At 44.2% G+C, this 19,581-nt stretch overlaps 1 protein-coding gene across 1 annotated transcript in view; it reads right to left on the bottom strand.

Annotated features, from left to right (window-relative positions):
* Window positions 1-19,581, bottom strand: part of LOC109930964 (dynein axonemal heavy chain 8-like) — a 2,199,840-nt gene that overhangs the window by 429,884 nt on the left and 1,750,375 nt on the right. The window contains 1 exon segment of the mRNA XM_048596622.1: window positions 12,123-12,227. Within this exon segment, the coding sequence (XP_048452579.1) occupies window positions 12,123-12,227 (105 nt within the window).

Below are 19,581 nucleotides of genomic sequence, written 5' to 3'. Positions count from 1 at the left end.
GTTTTTCACTGTGAGATCTTGCAAGCTCTCCTGCCGCATTAACTATCTATGGTGCCTCTCTCATCCAATTCTTTTCCATCATACCATTTGCCATTCTTGGAACATCTTGTCACTTACCTGATATCCATCTAAAGACCTGATCTCGACAAGCATTGGCATTTTGACTGGCATCACAAACCAGCCAACTGAGCTAACCAATCCCCTGAGGGATGCAATGGCCTAGTGGTACTATTGCTGGACTGTTAATCCAGAGACCCAGGTAATGTTCTAGGGACCTGGCTTTGAATCCTGCCACCGCAGATGGTGGAATTTGAATTCAATAAATATCTGGAATTAAGAGTCTAATGATGATTATGAATCTATTGCCAATTGTGGGAAAAACCCATCTGGTTCACTCATGTCTTTTAGGGAAGGAAATCTGCCATCCTTACCTGGTCAGGCCTACATGTGACTCCAGACCCACAGCAATGTGGTTGACTCATAACTGCTTTCTGGGCAATTAGGGATGGGCAATAAATGCTAGCCTAGCCAGCAATGCCCTCATCCTGTGAATTAATAAAACAAAAGGAAAAAATAAAGCTTAGATAGGGTTATGGTTAATGTGACAGCATTGCCCCTTGTCCTTCAGCATCCTATTCTTTCCGTAGCCTGTTTGTGCAAAAGTGCTAGTGTGAATGAGGTGGTCAGCAATGTCTGGGGCAGGGAGAAGTGCAGCACATGGTGACCTATTGCACTAAAGTTGCCCAGAAATAGTACACAAGAACACAAGAACACAAGAACTAGGAGCAGGAGTAGGCCGTCTGGCCCTTCGAGCCTGCTCCGCCATTCAATAAGATCATGGCTGATCCTTTCGTGGACTCAGATCCACTTACCCGCGTTCTCACCGTATCCCTTAATTCCTTTATTGTTCAAAAAAAATCCACCTTTTTTTTAAAAGCGTTTACTGAAGCAGCGTCAACTACTTCACTGGGCAAGGAATTCCATAGATTAACAACCCTCTGGGTGAAGAAATTCCTTCTCAGTTCAGTCCTAAATCTGCTCCCTCTAATCTTGAGGCTATGCCCTCTTGTCCTAGCTTCACCTGCCAGTGGAAACGTCCTCTCTACTTCTATCTTATCTATTCCCTTCATAATTTTATATGTATCTATAAGATCCCCCCTCAATCTTCTGAATTCCAATGAATATAATCCCAATCTACTAAGTCTCTCCTCATAAGCCAACCCCCTCAACTCCGGAATCAACCTAGTGAACCTCCTTTGCACCCCCTCCAGTGCCAGTACATCCTTTCTCAAGTAAGGAGACCAAAACTGCACACAGTACTCCAGGTGTGGCCTCACCAGCACCTTGTACAGCTGAAACATAACCTCTCTGCTTTTTATTTCAATCCCTTTAGCAATGAAGGACAAAATTCCATTTGCCTTCCTAATTACTTGTTGTACCTGCAGACCTACCTTCTGTGATTCATGCACAAAATACTGTAATACTGGATCTTGTAATGGGTAATAAGGCTGATTTAATAAACAACTTCAAATTAAAAGATCCACCAAAAAATAATGATCATAACATGATAAAAGTTAATATTTAGAGATAGCAAGAACTGCAGATGCTGGAGTCAGAGACAATACAGTCTGGAGCTGGAGGAACACAGCAGGCCAGGCAGCATCAGAGGAGCAGGAAAGTTGACGTTTTGGGTTGGGACCCTTCTTCAGAAAATTTAGTTTAAGTGTGAAACCCTGGGTTGGAAATGACTGTGTTTAAAACTATTAAAGGGCATTGCAGTGAAACGAGAATAGAATCAGCTAAAGTGGACTGGGAAGGTAGATTAGCAGGAAAGACAGTAAGCAAGCAGTGGCAGAAATTTAAGGAGGTAATTGATGACTCTCAGCAAAAATATATCCCAGTGAGGAGAAAAATGTCTAAGACAGGGATAAACCAGCCATGGCTGAGAGTATAAAGTTGAGTGGATAAAGGGGAAGTAGTTAATGTTTTGTCCCTAGATTTCCAGAAGGTATATGATAAGGTGGCACATTCAAGGTTATTGTGGAAAATAAAAGCTCTTGGTATTGAGATAAACATATTCGCATGGATAGAAGATTGGTTAGCTAACAAGAAGCAGAGAGTGGGAATAAATAGGTTTTTTTCAGGCTGGCAGGATTTCACAAGTGATGGGCCACAGGGGTCAGTGGCTCAATCTTGTTTGATTTACAGAAATAGTTTAGATGAAATTACCAAAGGTGGTTGCTAAATTTGCTGATGGCTGAAAGAAATTTTCATAAGCAAGTTGTGAAAAGAACATAAGGAGCCTGCAAAAGCATTTAGATGGGCAAAAATTTGGCAAATAAACCATAATATGGGAAATTGTGAAGCTGTCCATTCTAGCAGAAAGGATAAAAACACATATAATCTAAATGGTGACAGTTTGCAGAGCTCTGAGATACAGATAGATCTTGCTGTATTAAGAGGCATATTTTGACTTTTTTTTAAGGGAGGCTTTAAGGCAGTCTACACAGAGCCACTACTTGGATTTTTCTTTTGAAAGTTGAAACAACAGAAGCAACCTGAATGGGCGTGGTCAAGTTCCCACAGAATCAGGAATTTTCAGTAGCAGTTGTTGCTGAAGTCTCATCAGGGTTTGGAAGCAGCAGTACATCTCTTCCTGTTATACTCTCTCACAGGATTTTCTCTTTATGCTTTTTCCTCATGCTGCTGGAGTTACACGTGAGACAATCTGTTTTTTGAATTTGCCTTTGTCATGGGTGTGTTTATGGGATGTTACTATATCGGAACAGTTAATTAGTAATAGCTAATAAATTATTATTCTGTTAAGTTTTCCATTAGAGCTAAGTTATTCCAATTTCTTCTTTCTTTTGTTGTATTTTAACTATTGTGGATGGATAAAGTGAATTGCATCCAGAATGCAGCATCTTGCACTTGCCTTTAAAATAAGAAAAGGTTAGGGTCTAGGCTACCTTCTTTTTGACAGAGTTTGGTCTGGCTCATAACAGTGTCCTAGTGCATGAATTGCAGAAGGTGTGTATGCAGGTACATCAAGTAATCAGGAAAACTAATAGAATATTATAGCTTATTGCAAGAGTTAGTTGGTTACTTCAGTCACATAGGCATCGGTGAAAGTGCATCTGGAGTACTGTGTACTGTACTGGTCATCATACAGAAGGTATTAACATGTTGGAACCAATTCAGAGAAGGTTTGTTAGACTAATATCTGGAATGAGCAGACTGCTTTATGAGACAGAGTAAGCCAGTATTCTCTGGAGTTTAGAACAGTCAGGGCCAATTAATTTTGACATAAGAACCAGAAGGGATATGACCAGGTGGATTTGGAGAGGATGTTTCCTCCTGTGGGAGAATCTAGAACTGGGGTCATTACTTTAGAAATAACTGGTCACCCATTTAAGACAGATGATGAGAATTTTTTTCTCTCAGAGGCCAGTTAGTCAATGGAATATCCTTCCTCAAAAGACGGTAGATGCACAATCTCTAAATATTTTTAAGGCAGGATAGATAGATCATTGATTACGAGGGGATGAAAGGTTATCGGGCATAGGCTGGAATGTAGAGTTGAGGTTAAAATCAGATCAACCCTGATCTTATTGAATGGCGATGCAGGCTTGAAGGATCAAGTGACTGCTTTTGTTCATATGTTCTCTCCATAGCAATATGTTGCCCCTGACACCTGAGCTTTTATTTTCTGCAATAATCTTTGATGTGGCAGTTTATTAAATTCCTTTTGGAAATCTAAATACATTAAATGGTTTCTTTTTATCCATAGTATATGGTACTTCCTCAAAGGAATCTGATAAGTAGGTTGAACATGATTGCCTGATTACGTTGACTTTTTCTAATTGCCCTGCTAAAACATGAGTTTCTGCTTTCTGCCTCATTCACTTTTTGAGTAAGGTAGAATATGAATGAGCAGTTTGGAGATGCACGTAAAAAGTGCAAGACAGTATTCACGGGAAATTTTCATTTTCATACAAAGTGCCCAAACCAAATATGAGGGCATAGGCCTCAATTTTCATTCCTGGGTCAGTCCAGGAGTACTGACCCAAATAGGAGTCATGTCAGACAATCTTCACAGGGTAGAGTAGGCTGCCAGTTCCTCAGGAGAGCTGGTCAGAAAGCCTGCATGAGGACTCGAGCACTCTTTTCAAAGTTTAAATGAAGATTAAAGCATAAAGGAACCTTCCTCTTCTTTCCCCTCATTCCCCTGACTCTCCATGCCACCTAATGCCTTGTGCACATCCCGATAGCCCCTCACACCCCATGTGCTTTGCCAACCTACACATCTGTAGCCATCCTAATGGCCCTCATACTCCCAAGCTATGCCCATCAACTCATTGTCATGGTCCATCACAGCCCATGCCTCAATCTCAGCTCATCTACCCTCTCACACGGCACATGATACCTCTATTCTACCCGATTAGAAGAGCGGACCCCCAGACCGGAGGCCATTGCAGGCCTGTCCCAGACCAGGCTGGCATGTGAGGCGAGTCACATATGGGAGGCTGGTGTGGGAGGCGAGTCCCTCACTGGAGGCTGGCACAGGAAGGCGAGTCCCGGAGGTGAGTTTGGAACAGGGAGGTGATTCCCAGAGGTGAGTCCTGGACTGGAGGCCATAGTGGGAGGCAAGTCCTGGCCTGGAGGCCGCTGTGGGGAGCCGAGGACCTTGCGACTAGTGCGAAGGCCTTGAGTTTTGAAGCCTGGTGTGGTCTGGAAACTTGGTCTGGTGCGTCTGGAGGCTCAGTGCTGGCACAGACTGGGGTGAAAAGGACTGTAATTCGAGGACTTTGTTTTTCCTTTTTATTCTTATGCTGGAGTTTTATTTATTATTCTTTCAATCTTGTACCAAACGCTTAAGTATCTGTACCTAGGTATCTTGTGCCCAAGATGGTGCCATAAGTGGCATCATTGCAAACTTTTCACTGCACTCATTCAAGTGCACTTGATAATAAAGCATTTTTTTTCTATTCATTTCATGGGATGTGGGCGTCGCTGGCTGGCCAGCATTTCTTGCCCATCCCTAGTTGCCCTTGAGAAGGTGGCAGTGAGCTGCCTTCTTGAACCGTTGCATTCCTCCTGCTGTGGGTTGACCCACAATACTATTAGGGAGGGAATTCCATGATTTTGACCCAGCGACAGTGAAGGAACAGCGATATATTTCCAAGTCAGGACGGTGAGTGACTTGGAGGGGAACTTGTAGATGGTAATGTTCCCATATATCTGCTGCCCTTGTCCTTCTAGATCGAAGTGGTCGTGGGTTTGGAAGGTGCTGTCTGAGGATCGTTGGTGAATTTCTGCAGTGCATCTTGTAGATAGTACACGCTGCTGCTACTGAGCCTCGGGGGTGGAGGGAGTGAATGCTTGTGGATGTAATGCCAATCAAGCGGGCTGCTTTGACTTGGATGGTGTCAAGCTTCTTGAGTGTTGTTGGGGCTGCACTCATCCAGGCAAGTGGGGAGTGTTCCGTCACACTCCTGACTTGTACCTTGTAGATGGTGGACAGGATTTGAGGAGTAAGGAGATGAGTTAATCGCCGCAGTATTCCCAGCTTCTGGCCTGCTCTTGTAGCCAGTCTGTTAATGTGGTGAGTCCAGTTGAGTTTCTGGTCAATGGTAACCCCAGGATGTTGATAGTGGGGGATTCTGTGATGGTAACACCATTGAATGTCAAGGGGCAGTGGTTAAATTGTCTCTTATTGGTGATGGTCATAGCCTGCATTTGTGTGGTGCGAATGTCACTTGCCACTTGTCAGCCCAAGCCTGGATATTGTCCAGATCTTGTTGCATGCGAACATGGACTGCTTCAGTATCTGAGGAGTCATGAATGGTGCTGAACATTGTGCAATCATCGGTGAACATCCCCAACTCTGATCTTATGATGGAGGGAAGGTCATTGATGAAGCAGCTGAAGATGGTTGGGCCTAGGACTCTACCCTGAGGAACTCCTGCAGAGATGTCCTGGAGCTGAGATGATTGACCTCCCTCAACCACGACCATCTTCCTGTGTGTCAGGTATGACTCCAACCACCGGAGCGTTTGCCCCCTGATACCCATTGATTCCAGTTTTGCTAGGGCTCCTTGATGCCATACTCGGTCAAATGCAGCCTTGATATCAAGGGTTGTCACTCTCACCTCACCTCTGGAATTCAGTTTTTGTCCATGTTTGAACCAAGGCTGTAATGAGGTCAGGAGCTGAGTGGCCCTGGTGGAACCCAAACTGGGTGTCGCTGAGCAGGTTATTGCTGAGCAGGTGCTGCTTGATAGCACTGTTGATGACACCTTCCATCACTTTACTGATGATCGATAGGAGATTGATAAGACGATAATTGGCTCGGTTGGATTTGTCCTGCTTTTTATGTATTGACATACTTGGGCAATTTTCCACATTGTCGGGTAGATACCAGTGTTGTAACTGCACTGGAAAAGCTTGGCTAAGGGAGGGCAAGTTCTGGAGCACAAGTCTTCAGTACCATTGCCGGAATGTTGTCAGGGCCCGTAGCCTTTGCAGTATCCAGTGTCTCCAACCGTTTCTTGATATCACGTGGAGTGGAGTGAATCAAATTGGCTGAAGACTGGTGTCTGTAATGTTGGGGACCACTGGAAGAGGCCGAGATGGACTGTCCACTCGGCACTTCTGGCTGAAGATTGCTGCGAATGTTTCAGCCTTATCTTTTGCACTGATGTACTGGGCTCTTCCATCATTGAGGATGGGGATATTTGTGGAACCTCCTCCTTCAGTGAGTTGTTTAATTGTCCACCACCATTCACGACTGGATGTGGTGGACTGCAGAGCTTAGCTCTGATCCATTGGTTGTGGGATTGCCTAGCTCTGTCTATCACTTGCTGCTTTCACTGTTTGGCGTGCAAGTAGTCCTATTTGGTGGCTTCACCAGGTTGATACCTCATCTTCAGGTATGCCTGGTTTTGCTCCTGGCATGCCCTCCTACACTCTCCATTGAACCAGGGTTGATCCCCTGCCTTGATGGTAATGGTTGAGTGGGGGATATGCCGGGCCATGAGGTTACAGATTGTGTTGGAATACAATTCTGCTGCTGTTGATGGCCCACAGTGCCTCATGGATGCCCAGTCTTGAGTTGCTAGATCTGTGCAACATCAGTCCCATTTAGCACTGTGATAGTGCCACACAACACGATGTAGGTTGTTCTCAATGTGAAGGCGGGACTTTGTCTCCACAAGGACTGTGCGATGGTCACTCTTACCGATACTGTCATGGACAAATGCAACTGCAGCTGGCAGATTAGTAAGGATGAGGTCAAGTATGTTTTTCCCCTCTTGTTGATTTCCTCACCATCTGCTGCAGACCCAGTCTAGCAGCTACATCCTTTAGGACTCGACCAGCTCAATCTGTAGTATTGCTTCCGAGCCACTCCTGGAGATGGACATTGAAATCCCCCACCCAGAGTACACTTTGTGCCCTTGCCACCCTTAGTGCTTCCTCCAAGTGTTGTTCAACATTGACGAGTACTGATTCATCAGCTGAGGGAAGACGGTATGTGGTAATCAGCAGGAGGTTTCCTTGCCCATGTTTAACTTGAAGCCATGAGACTTCACGGGATCCGGAGTCAATGTTGAGGACTCCTAGAGCAACACCCTCCCGACTGTATACCACTGTGCCGCCACCTCTGCTAGGTCTGTCCTGCTGGTGAAACAGGACATTTTCCAGGGATGGTGATGGTGGTGTCTGGGACATTATTTGTAAGGTATGATTCTGTGAGTTTGACTATGTCAGGCTATTGCTTGACTAGTCTGAGACAGCTCTCCCAATGTTGGCACTAACCCCCAGATGTTAGTGAGGAAGACTTTGCATGGTCGGCAGGGCTGTTTCTGCCATTGTCTTTTCCGATGCCTAGGTCGATGCCAGGTGATCCGTCCAGTTTCATTTCTTTGAGTCTTTGTAGCGATTGGTATAACTGAGTGGCTTGCTAGGCCATTTCAGAGGGCAGTTGAGAGTCAACCACATTGCTATGGGTCTGGAATCACATGTAGGCCGGACCAGGTGAGGGTGGCCCTGAAGGACATTAGTGAACCAGACGGGTTTTTCTAGCAATCGGCAATGATTTCATGGTGATCAGTAGATTCTTAATTCCAGATTTTGTCTTTGAATTCCAATTCCACCATCTGCCGTGGTGGGATTCGAACTCAGGTCCCCAGAACATCAGGTAGGTTTCTGCATTAATAGTCTAGCAATAATACCACTAGGCCATCGCCTACCCTATCAAATCAATTCGATTCCATACGCATCAATCCATCGCCTATGGGCCTTCATACCTTTTATGGTCCACCCACCAACTAATACCTCCTTCTGTCCACATCCAAACTCTCACATTATCCACTATAAGGCAGGAGACAGGGTGGTGGAGACAGGGTAGTGGCAGAGGGTTGCTTTTCAGACTGGAGGACTGTCACCATCAGTGTTCCACAGAGATCAGTTTGGGGTCCTCTTTTGTTTGTCATTTATACAAATGATTTGGATGAGAATATAGAAGGCACTGTGAGCATGTTTGTGGAAGGCACCAAAATTGGTGGAATAGTACACAGTGAAGAAGGTTTTCTAAGATTACAAAAATATCTTGATCAAATGGATCAATGGACTGAAAAATGGCAGATGAACTTCAATCTGGATAAATGTGAGGTATTACATTTTAGTACATGAAACAAGGGTAGGGCTTATACAATTAATGGTAGGGCCTTGGGTAGTGTTGTAGAACAGAGGGACCTGGGGGTACAGGTTCATAATTCTTTGAAGTTTGCATCACATACAGAAAGGGTGGTTAAAAAGGCATTTGGCATGCTTGTCTTCATTGCTCAATCCTTTGAGTATAAGAGTTAGGAAGTTGTATAGGACATTGGTGAGGGCTCTTCTGGAATATGTGTCCAGTTCTGGTCGCCCAGCTCTGGGAAGGATATTGCTAAGCTGAAAAGGATTCAGAAGTGATTTACCAGGATGTTGCCATGTATGGACGGTTTGAGTTACAAGGAAAAGTTGAATGGGCTGGGACATTTTTCACTGGAGGGTAGGAAGTTGAGAGGTGACCTTCTAGAAGTTTATAAAATAATGAGGGGTATAGATAGAGTTAATGGTAGTTGTCTTTTCCCTGGAATGTGGGATTTCAAAACTGGGGTGAGGGGGGCTTTTAAGGTGAGAGCAGAAAGATTTTAAAAAGTCATGAGGGACAAATTTTTTACACAGAGGAAGTGGCGGATGTGGGTACAATTACAACATTTAAAAGACATTTGGATAAGTGCGTGAATAGGAAAAGTTTGGATGGATATGGGCCAGGAGCTGACAGATGGGACTAATTTAGTTTGGGATTATGTTCGGCATGGACTGGTTGGACTGAAGGGTCTGTTTACGTGCTGTATGACTCTAAGCATACCTCATGCATGCCGACAGAAAATAAAGTTATCTGTCTTTGATCATGTTAGTACTGAAAGAAATCACTCTTGATAGAAAAATAACTCAAAATTGCTTGAACTAAACCCTTATGAAAATAGTTAACTTTAGTGTGCAATCCCTTATGAAAATAAATATTTTAATTAAGTGATCAAACACTAATGTGAATAGACATTTCCATTTGAATTTATTAAAATGCTCACTTGATGGGCACTCCAAAACAAGGTCTGAAGTGGGGATGTTCAGTGGTGTCTGCACAATAACCAGCACTAATTGTGATACTCAGATACTGAAGTAGTCCATGTACAAGTGCAACAAAACCTGAACAACATCCAAACTTGTGCTGACAAGTGGCAAGCTATATTAGCACCAAAGAGTTCAAAGGTGAGGAATTCTTTGGCATGTAACTCACCTCCTGTTTCTCTAAAGCCTGTTCACTAACCATAACATACAGGTCAGCAGTGTGATGGAATTCTCTCCATTTGCCTGGTGACAGCAGCTCAAAAAATCCTCAAGTAACCCACTACTATCCAGGACAAAGCAGCCCACTTGATTGGCATTCCATCCTTTACCAACAACATTCACTTCCTTCACCAATGACAGAGGGTAGCAATGGTGTAGACCATGTACAAAATGCACTTCAGAAATTCACCATGGTGCCTTTGATAGACCCTTCCAAAAATTATGACCTTTATGATCCAAAAGAACACCACCTGTAAATTTGCCTTAACTACACACCATCGTGTGTCTGCTAAGATCCTTTTGAGACTTGACAGGGTAGATATGGACAGGTTGTTTCCCCTTGTGGGAGAGTCTTTAGGATCAGAGGGCATTCAGAATAAGGTTTTTAAGACAGAGATGAGGAGGAATTTCTTCCTTCGGAGGGGAGTGAATTGTGGAACTCTTTACCAAGGATGGCTGTGGGTACCCATGGCCACCCCTTTGCCTATCTCTTTGTGGGGTACATGAAACATTCCTTGTTACAGTCCTATTCCGGCCCCCACCCACACCTCTTTCTCTGATATCATCGGTGCTGCTTCCCTCTCTTGTCTAGAATTGGAAATGTTCATTGATTTTGACTCCAATTTCCACCCTACCCTCATTTTCACCTGGTCTATCTCTGACTCCTCCCTTTCCTTTCTTGACATCTCTGTTTCCATTTCTGGGGATAGACTGGCCACTAATATCCACTGTAAACCCACTGACTCCCACAGCTACCTGGACTATACATCCACACTGCTTTCTGTAAAGACTCCATCCCATTCTCTCAGTTCCTCAGTCTCCGTCCCGTATGTTCAGATGAAGCCAACTTCGACAAGGGAGCCTCCAATATGTCCACCTTCTTCCTCAACCGAGGAATCCCCAGCTCCGTTGTCGACAGGATTATCAACTGGGTCCGACCCATCTCCCGCACTTCTGCCCTCCGCCTTCTCTTCCCTCCCACATCGGCGATAGGTTTCCCCTTTTCCTTACGTACCACCCCACCAGCATCCACATCCAGAAGATCATCAGATGCCATTTCTACTACCTCCAGTGAGATGCCACACCAGACACATATTCCCCTTCCCTCCCTTGTCTGCCTTCTGCAGGGACCATTCCCTCTGGGACACCCTGGTACACTCTTTCTTCATCCCCAACACTCCCCGTGGTCCCACAGCACCTTCTCCTGCCACTGGCAAAGGTGCAACACCTGCCCATTTACCTCCTCCCTCCCCACTATCCAAGGGCCCAAACATACCTTCCAGGTGAAGCAATACTTCACCTGCACTTCCCAAAATCTAGTCTACTGTATTTGGTGCTCATAATGTGGTCTCCTCTACACTGGGGAAACAAAGTGTAGACTGGGTGGCTGCTTCCAGAACATCTGTGTTCTGCTCGCAAAAAAGACCCTGAGCTTCTAATTGCCTGCCACTTTAACACACCAGTCTGTTCCTTGGCCAACATCTCTGTCTCTGGCTTGCTGCAGTGTTCCAGTGAAGCTCAACGCAAGCTGGAACAACAACATCTCATTTTCCGCTTGGGGACCCTGCAGTTAGAATTTTAGGGCCTAAACTCTCCCATGTCCTAGCCCCCTACCCCACACACCAGGTCTTTTTATCACAAAACCTGTCATTACACACTACCTATTGTTGGTCACTAACAGTCCCCATTAACAACTATTCACCCTCCCAGCCATATCGTTATCAACTTCTTTGTCTATCCAACTGCTCTTCTCTCTCTTTGGGCTTTATCCTATTATTTATTCCCTACCCCATTCCCCATCCTATTTTCTGCAAATAAACCAACATTTTCCCAGCTACCATCAATTCTGAGGAAGGGTCACTGGACCTGAAATGTTAACTCTGATTTTTTTCTTCACAGATGCTGCCAGACCTGCTGAGCTTTTCCAGCAACTTCTGGTTTTGTTCCTGATTTACAGCATCCACAGTCCTTCTGGTTTTTATTTACTGCTCATCGCATTCTGAGTGCTTCGGACATATGCTGGTGTTTCCAGCATACCTTCTGTCAGGTCTTCTATCCATGTAATAAAGAATATGTGCAATAATATTAAATTAATATTATTAAATTACTAATAACATTAAATTAATATTCATTCAGAATATAATTAAATATTCTTCCTGAAGTATTTTCACAAATTTAACATTAATTCGTTCTGAATTCTGTGTTAGTTCAAGGTAAATACTCACAGCTTTGACCTGCATTTTGTTGAAAGAATACGTAAGAGTGTCAGATCCTTCTGCTTCCTCCTTTGAAATTTCGACTTGATACTTATTCAGGATTGTATATGCTTCCTGCATGAAAACAAAGAATAAAGCAAAAATAAATAAACCTAGTTTTGTTAAAATTTGTACATCTGATGACAATAAGCAATATCAAACACCGGATTAAATAGAAATTATCTTGTAGCATTTAATTAATGAATAATCTAGCATCTACAAAATGAGAAACTGGAGTGGTAAAATTAGTTAATATAGTCCAAGTATCATTTGCCTTCACTTCTGAAGTTCTGCCACGCACATGATACAGTAATAATGTTGTTGACTAATCATGGCAAGCAATTTCTGTCAATCAGTTTTCAGGGTGACTGAGGGATTAACATTCTCTTATCAATAACATTGGTTCCTTTGTTGTTTTAATTTTATTAATCCATTAGGTTTATACGAAATATTTCCTCTGGCAGCAAAATTAAGAACACATAAATATAACAGTAAAATTAGAGCTAAGCTATTTGGTAATGAAATCAGGAAGGGTGGATTGAAACTTCCAAAAATTTGGCTAAGTGTGAGTTTCAGGAAGTTTCATGAAGGGTTTTTCTTGGTGATCTCTAATGAGTTTTTTCTCTCAGTTTACAGCCCTCACTTCATTAAGTACAGAACTCAGCAGTACCAGTCTCATGCAATTTTGCAGTCAAGCAGCAGAACTGCTTGCTGGTGCTAGGATTTTGTGGCCTCTGATTGACTTGGAGTGACGGTACAGACTGATGCTTAGCTAGACCTCCAACAGAGCTTTGTAAAGCTTCCTGACTGACATATGAGTAATCACGGAACTGGTTGGACCCAACCTGCAGACCTGATTTTAGGAGTTAAGGCTGAACAATGGGCACTGTAAAAACCAGGGAAAGGTAAAGTTGCCTGGTTTCTTTATAACAGAAAGTATTTATACTCATGTAGAATTGGGTCTTCTGATTAGGTCAGTGGTCAGGGACAAGTGGGTGTGACTGCAAGTGAGCTGATAAGGGGATACGGTGAACAAAAGTGCAGGAGTGTCAGCCTTTGTATCTATCCAATAGCTTTAAGGTTCTCTCAGCCTGTTTGAATGATAGGAGAGGTGGCATGAAACTGGCAAGATGCTCTTGTGATAAAGAATGCATTTGTGATCAGTGATATTCATGAGGGCAACTGATAACATTCACTGCACCAAACATTGAGAGTCCAGATAACAAGGTGTAGAACTGGATGAACACAGCAGGCCAAGCAGCATCAGAGGAGCAGGAAGCTTGACGTTTCGGGCTTGCCTGCCTGGTGTCACAGTTCAGGACGTGAGTTCAGGCTGGAATAAAGCTTTCAGGATTAAGGGAGGATCCAGTGGCTGTGGTCAATGTAGCTACTAATGACAAAAGGGAAACAAGGAAAAAGGTTCTGCATAAACTGTAGGAAGAGATACACACTAAGTTAAAAAGCAGAACCTCAAAGATAATAATTTCTTGGTCAATATCTCAGCCACAAGCTAATTGGCATAAGGTAAATAAGATCAAAGAAATGATATCATAGTTCAAAGGCTGGTGTGGGAGAAGTTGACTGTGATGCATGTGACACCAGAGCTTGTATTGGAGAAATTGAGATCTGTACCTTTGGATTAATCAGGAGGAAGAAATCGGACAATGACAGGAAGCTAGCTAAGAATGTAAAAATCATAGTAAGAGGTTCTATATGTATTTGAAGAGGAAAAGACTAAGGAAAATGTGTGTAGGTCCTTTGGAGAGTGAAGTTGTGGAGATAATAGATAAGAAGGAAATGTTGGATGAAATGAACAAATGTTTTCCTTTTATACAGGATACATAAAAAAATCTATTAGTAGTTGTAAATTGGCAGTGGCAGAGAGAGAACTTAGCAAAACTATAATTGTGAGAAAAGTGGTATTTAAGCAAACTGCTGGAGATGCAATGCATCAACTCTTTGGTTTCTGATGGACATCATCCTAGTGTCTTAAAAAAGCTTGTTAATAAGGTATTTGATGCATTGATGTAAATTTTCCAAAATTCTCTAGGTTCAGAAAATGTTCCTAGAATTCCACAGAATTCCATAGAATCCCTACAGTGTGGAAACAGGCCATTTGGCCCAATGGGTCCACACCGACCTTCCGAAGAGCAACCCATCCAGACCCATTCACCGCGCCCCAATCCCTGTAATCCTGCACTTCTCATGGCTAACCCACCTACACCCTGAACACTGTGGGCAGTTTGGAATGGTCAATCCACCTAACTTGCATGTCTTTGTTCTGTCAGACAGGAAAGTAGTAAAAATAAATATAAACAACCATAATTCAAGAGGGAGATAGGAAAAAATAGGAAACCATAGACCAATTAGTTTAACGTATGTTATGGGGAAGGTACTATAGACTCGCATTAAAGTGATCATTGCTAAATAATTAGAAAACATTCTGGTAATCAGAAACAGTCAGCATGGTTTTGTCGAGGTGAAATTGGAGCGTGTTGAAAAAGTAACATACACTGGTTGTACAGGGAACCTGCTGGCATGCTTTACTTGGATTATAAGGCAGCATTTGATATATTGCCACATCGAAAGTTATTGCAGAAAATTAAAGCTCGTGCTGTAGTGTACATATTGGCTTGGATAGAAGATTGACTGCTGGCATCAAAAGAGTATGTGTATAAATGGGACTTTGTCTGATTGATAGGATGTGCCAAGTGAAGTCCTGCAGGGGGCTGTGCTGGGGCCTCAACCATTTACAATTTACAGCAATGACTTTGGCAAGGGTAGCAAAAGCATGGTAAATAAATTTGCAAGATGGGAAGAGAAGTGTAATGTGAAGGATACAAAAGGAAATTATAGATAGGTACAGGTACCTGAATGAGTGGGTAAAAATATAGCAGATGGAGTATAATGGGGAAACTGAAAATACTCATACTAGTAGGAAGAATACAAGGCAGCGCATTAAGTGAAGCATTAAATGAAGAACAACTGCAGTATTCAAACTGCAGAAGGATTTAGGTATTCTGGTGCACGTGTCACAAAGGTTTTATTCAGGTACAGTTAAGCAATCAAGAAGGCTAGTCAGACAATATTCTTTATTACGAGAGGAACTGAACATAAAAATAAGTATGCCATTCTTCAATTATACAAGACATTGAAGTCAAATACTATGTGTACTTTTAGTGTCCTTATTTAAAGAAGGATGTGAATGCATTGTCAGTGGTTCAGAGGTTTACTAGATTTATGCCTGGAATGAGTAGATTGTCTTACAAGGAAAGATTGGACATGCTGGGCTTGTTTCCACTGTAGTTTAAAAGAATGAGAGATGAGTTGACTGAAGTGGATAAGATCCTGAATAGGCTTGACAAAGTGGAACTGGAAAAGATGTTTCCTCTTGTGGGTGAGTACAGAATGAGGGAATGCAAGTTTTAAAATAAATGCTCATCTTTTTAGGATAGCGATGCGGAGAATATTTTTCCTCTTAAATGGTTGTGTAATTCAAGGGGCTGAATTATCTACTTCTACTCATAATTTGTAACATCATATGCTCGTATGTCTGGATCTTTGCATGATCATGATCCAGTTGCCAGACTGTAATGATATGGATCCCTTGATCCTGCTCATCCTAAGCAGCTGACTGATCATGTCCATTGACCTGGACTGAGATCTTTGACCAAACTAATTGTGGTGGCACTCCTTGATTGACATATCTGTTTATTTTGTTCACTCATGGTTATGGGTGTTGCTGGCTGGGCCAGGCCTCATTGTCTATACCTAGCTACCCTTGAGAAGGTGGTGGAGAGCTGCCTTCTTGAACTGCTGCAGTCCATCTGGTGTAGGTAAACCCACAATGCCATTAGGAAAGGAGTTCCAGGATTTTGACCAGCAACACTGAAAGAATGGTAATATATTTCCAATTCTAGATGTTAGGTGGCTTATTCTTAGAAACTTCTGGGACACAGAAGTTGCTGGCTGTGCCAGCATTTTAATGTCCATCCTTGAGCTGCCTTCTTGAAGTGCTGCAGTCGGTGTGCTGTAGGTAGATCCATGATGCCATGAGGAAGGGAGTTCTAGGATTTTGACTCAACAACACTGAAGGAATGGTGACATATTTCCAAGTCAGGATGGTGAGGGCCTGGAGGGGAACTTGCAAGTGGTGTTTTTCTTCTAGATGGAAGTGGTTATGGGTTTGGAAGGTACTGGATGTTTGTGGATGTGGTGCCATTCAACCAGGCAGCTTTGTCCTCATGGTTTCAAACTTTTTGAATGTTGCTGGGGCTGCACTCTTCCAGGCAAGTAGGGAGTATTATATCACACTTTTGACTTCTGGCTTGATGATGGTAGAAAAACTTTGGGGAGTCAGGATGTGAATTATACACCCTGGTATTCCTGGAATTTGACTTGCTCTTGCAGCTACTGTATTTATATGGCGAGTCCAGTTAAGTTTCTCGTCAACAGTGCCCCAGGATGTTGATAGTGGGGCTTTCAGTGATTGTGATCCCAAGGAATGTCAAGGGGCGGTGGTTATATTGTCTCTTAATGGAGATGATCATTGCCTGACATTTATGTGGTGCAAATGTTATTTGCCACTTTTCAACCCAAGCTTGAATATTATCCAGGTCTTGCTACATTTGAACATGGATTGCTTCAGTGTCTAAGGAGGTGCAAATGGTGCCGAATATCATCAGAGAAAATCCCCATTTCTGACCTTATGATGGAGGGAAAGTCATTGAAGTAGCAGCTGAAGATGCTTGGACCTGGGCCACTAAACTGAGGAATTTCTGTAGAGATATCCTGGAGCTGTGATAACTGACCTCTAACAGTCACAATCATCTTCCTTTTTGCCAGGAATGTCCAACTAGTGGAGAGTTTTCCCTTGATTCCCCTTAACTACCACTTGCTAGGGTTCTTTTATGTCACACTCAGTTAGTGAGTGAATTTCACCTCTGGAATTCAGCTCTTTTGTCCAGAGGAACATAGGAAAATAAGAAAATAGGAATTAGGTGCTGTAGTAAGCAATTCAGCCTTTCAAGCCCGCAGCACCACTTAACATGATCATGGCTGATCTTATCCTGGTCTCAATTCCACTTTTTGCGTGCTCCCCAGAGCCCTTTATCCCGTGTTTGAACCAAGGCTGTAATGAGGTCAGGAGCTAAGTGAAGGAGCTAAGCTAAGCTAAGCAGGAGCGAAGGAGCTTTCTGAAGAAGGGTCTAGGCCCGAAACATCAGCTTTCCTGCTCCTCTGATGTTGCTTGGCCTGCTGTGTTCATCCAGCTCTACACCTTGTTATCTCAGATTCTCCAGCATCTGGACTTCCTACTATTTCAGGAGCTAAGTGGTCCTGGCAGAATCCTGAACTAGGGGTCACTGAGAAAGTTAATGCTGAGCAGGTGATGCTTGATAGTACTGTGAAAGACACCTTCCATCATTTTACTGATAATCAAGTGTAGACTAATGGGGCAGTAATTGTACGGATTGGACTTAGCTGGGCAATCTTCCACATTGTTGGGTAGATGACAGTGTTGCGGCTATACTGGAACAGGCTAGGAATGTGCCAAATTCTGGAGTACAAGTCTTCGGTACTGTTGTTGGTTTGTTTTCAGGGCCCAAAGGTTTTGCTGTATCCAATGGCTACAACCGTTTCTTGATATCACATGGAATGAATCAAATTGGCTGAAGCCTGACATCTGCGATGCTGGGAACCTCTGCAGGAGACAGAGACGGATCATCCGAGATAACACGGTGTAGAGCTGGATGAACACAGTAGGCCAAGCAGCATCATAGGAGCAGGAAGGCTGACGTTTCGAGCCTGGACCCTTCTTCAGAAATGGGGGAGGGGAAGGGGGTTCTGAAATAAATAGGGAGAGAGGGGGAGGTGGATAGAAGATGGATAGAGGAGAAGATAGGTGGAGAGGAGACAGAAAGGTCAAAGAGGCGGGGATGGAGCCAGTAAAGGTGAGTGTAGGTGGGGAGGTAGGGAGGAGATAGGTCAGTCCAGGGAGGACGGACAGGTCAAGGGGGCGGGATGAGGTTAGTAGGTAGGAGATAGGGGTGGGGCTTGAGGTGGGAGGAGGGGATAGGTGGGAGGAAGGACAGGTTAGGGAGGCGGGGATGAGCTGGGCTGGTTTTGGGATGCGGTAGGGGGAGGGGAGATTTTGAAGCTTGTGAAGTCCACATTGATAGCATTGGGCTGCAGGGTTCCCAAGCGGAATATGAGTTGCTGTTCCTGCAACCTTCGGGTGGCATCGTTGTGGCACTGCAGGAGGCCCAGGATGGACATGTCGTCTGAGGAATGGGAGGGGGAGTTGAAATGGTTCGCGACTGGGAGGTGCAGTTGTTCGTTGCGAACCGAGCGTAGGTGTTCTGCAAAGCGGTTCCCAAGCCTCCGCTTGGTTTCCCCGATGTAGAGGAGGCCACAACGGAAACAGCGGATGCAGTATACCACATTAGCAGATGTGCAGGTGAACATCTGCTTGATGTGAAAAGTCTTCTTGGGGCCTGGGATGGGGGTGAGGGAGGAGGTGTAGGGGCAGGTGTAGCACTTCCTGCGGTTGCAGGGAAAAGTGCCAGGTGTGGTGGGGCTGGAGGGGAGTGTGGAGTGGACAAGGGAGTCACGGAGAGAGTGGTCCCTCCGGAAAGCAGATTTGGGTGGGGAGGGAAAAATGTCTTTGGTGGTGGGGTCGGATTGCAGATGGTGGAAGTGTAGGAGGATGATGCGTTGGATCCGGAGGTTGGTGGGGTGGTACGTGAGTACAAGGGGGATTCTGTTTTGGTTGTTATTGCGGGGAGGGGGTGTGAGGGAAGAGTTGCGGGAAATGCGGGAGACACGGTCGAGGGCGTTCTTGACCACTAAGTGGGGGAAGTTGCGGTCCTTGAAAAACAAGGACATCTGAGATGTACGGGAGTGGAATGCCTCATCCTGGGAGCAGATGTGGCAGAGGCAAAGGAATTGGGAATAGGGGATGGCATTTTTGCAGGAAGGTGGGTGGGAGGAGGTGTATTCTAGGTAGCTGTGGGAGTTGGTGGGCTTGAAATGGATATCGGTTTCTAGGTGGTTGCCAGAGATGGAGACAGAGAGGTCCAGGAAGTAGAGAGAGGTATTAGAGATGGTCCAGGTGAACTTAAGGTTGGGGTGGAAGGTGTTGGTGAAGTGGATAATCTGTTCGAGCACCTTGTGGGAGCACGAGGCGGCGCCGATACAGTCATCAATGTCACGGAGGAAGAGGTGGGGTTTAGGGCCAGTGTAGCTACGGAAGAGGGATTGTTCCACGTAACCTACAAAGAGGCAGGCGTAGCTTGGGCCCATGCGGGTACCCATGGCCACCCCCTTTTTCTGTAGGAAGTGGGAGGAATTGAAAGAGAAGTTGTTGAGGGTGAGGACGAGTCCGACTAAGTGGATGAGGACTGGTTGGGCCTGCGGGACAGGAAGAAGC

This window comes from Rhincodon typus, chromosome 5, assembly GCF_021869965.1.
Source record: "Rhincodon typus isolate 14 chromosome 5, sRhiTyp1.1, whole genome shotgun sequence".
NCBI lineage: Eukaryota > Metazoa > Chordata > Chondrichthyes > Orectolobiformes > Rhincodontidae > Rhincodon > Rhincodon typus.
Note: the sequence above shows the minus strand (reverse complement) of the source record. Positions and strands in the feature narration are given on the sequence as shown.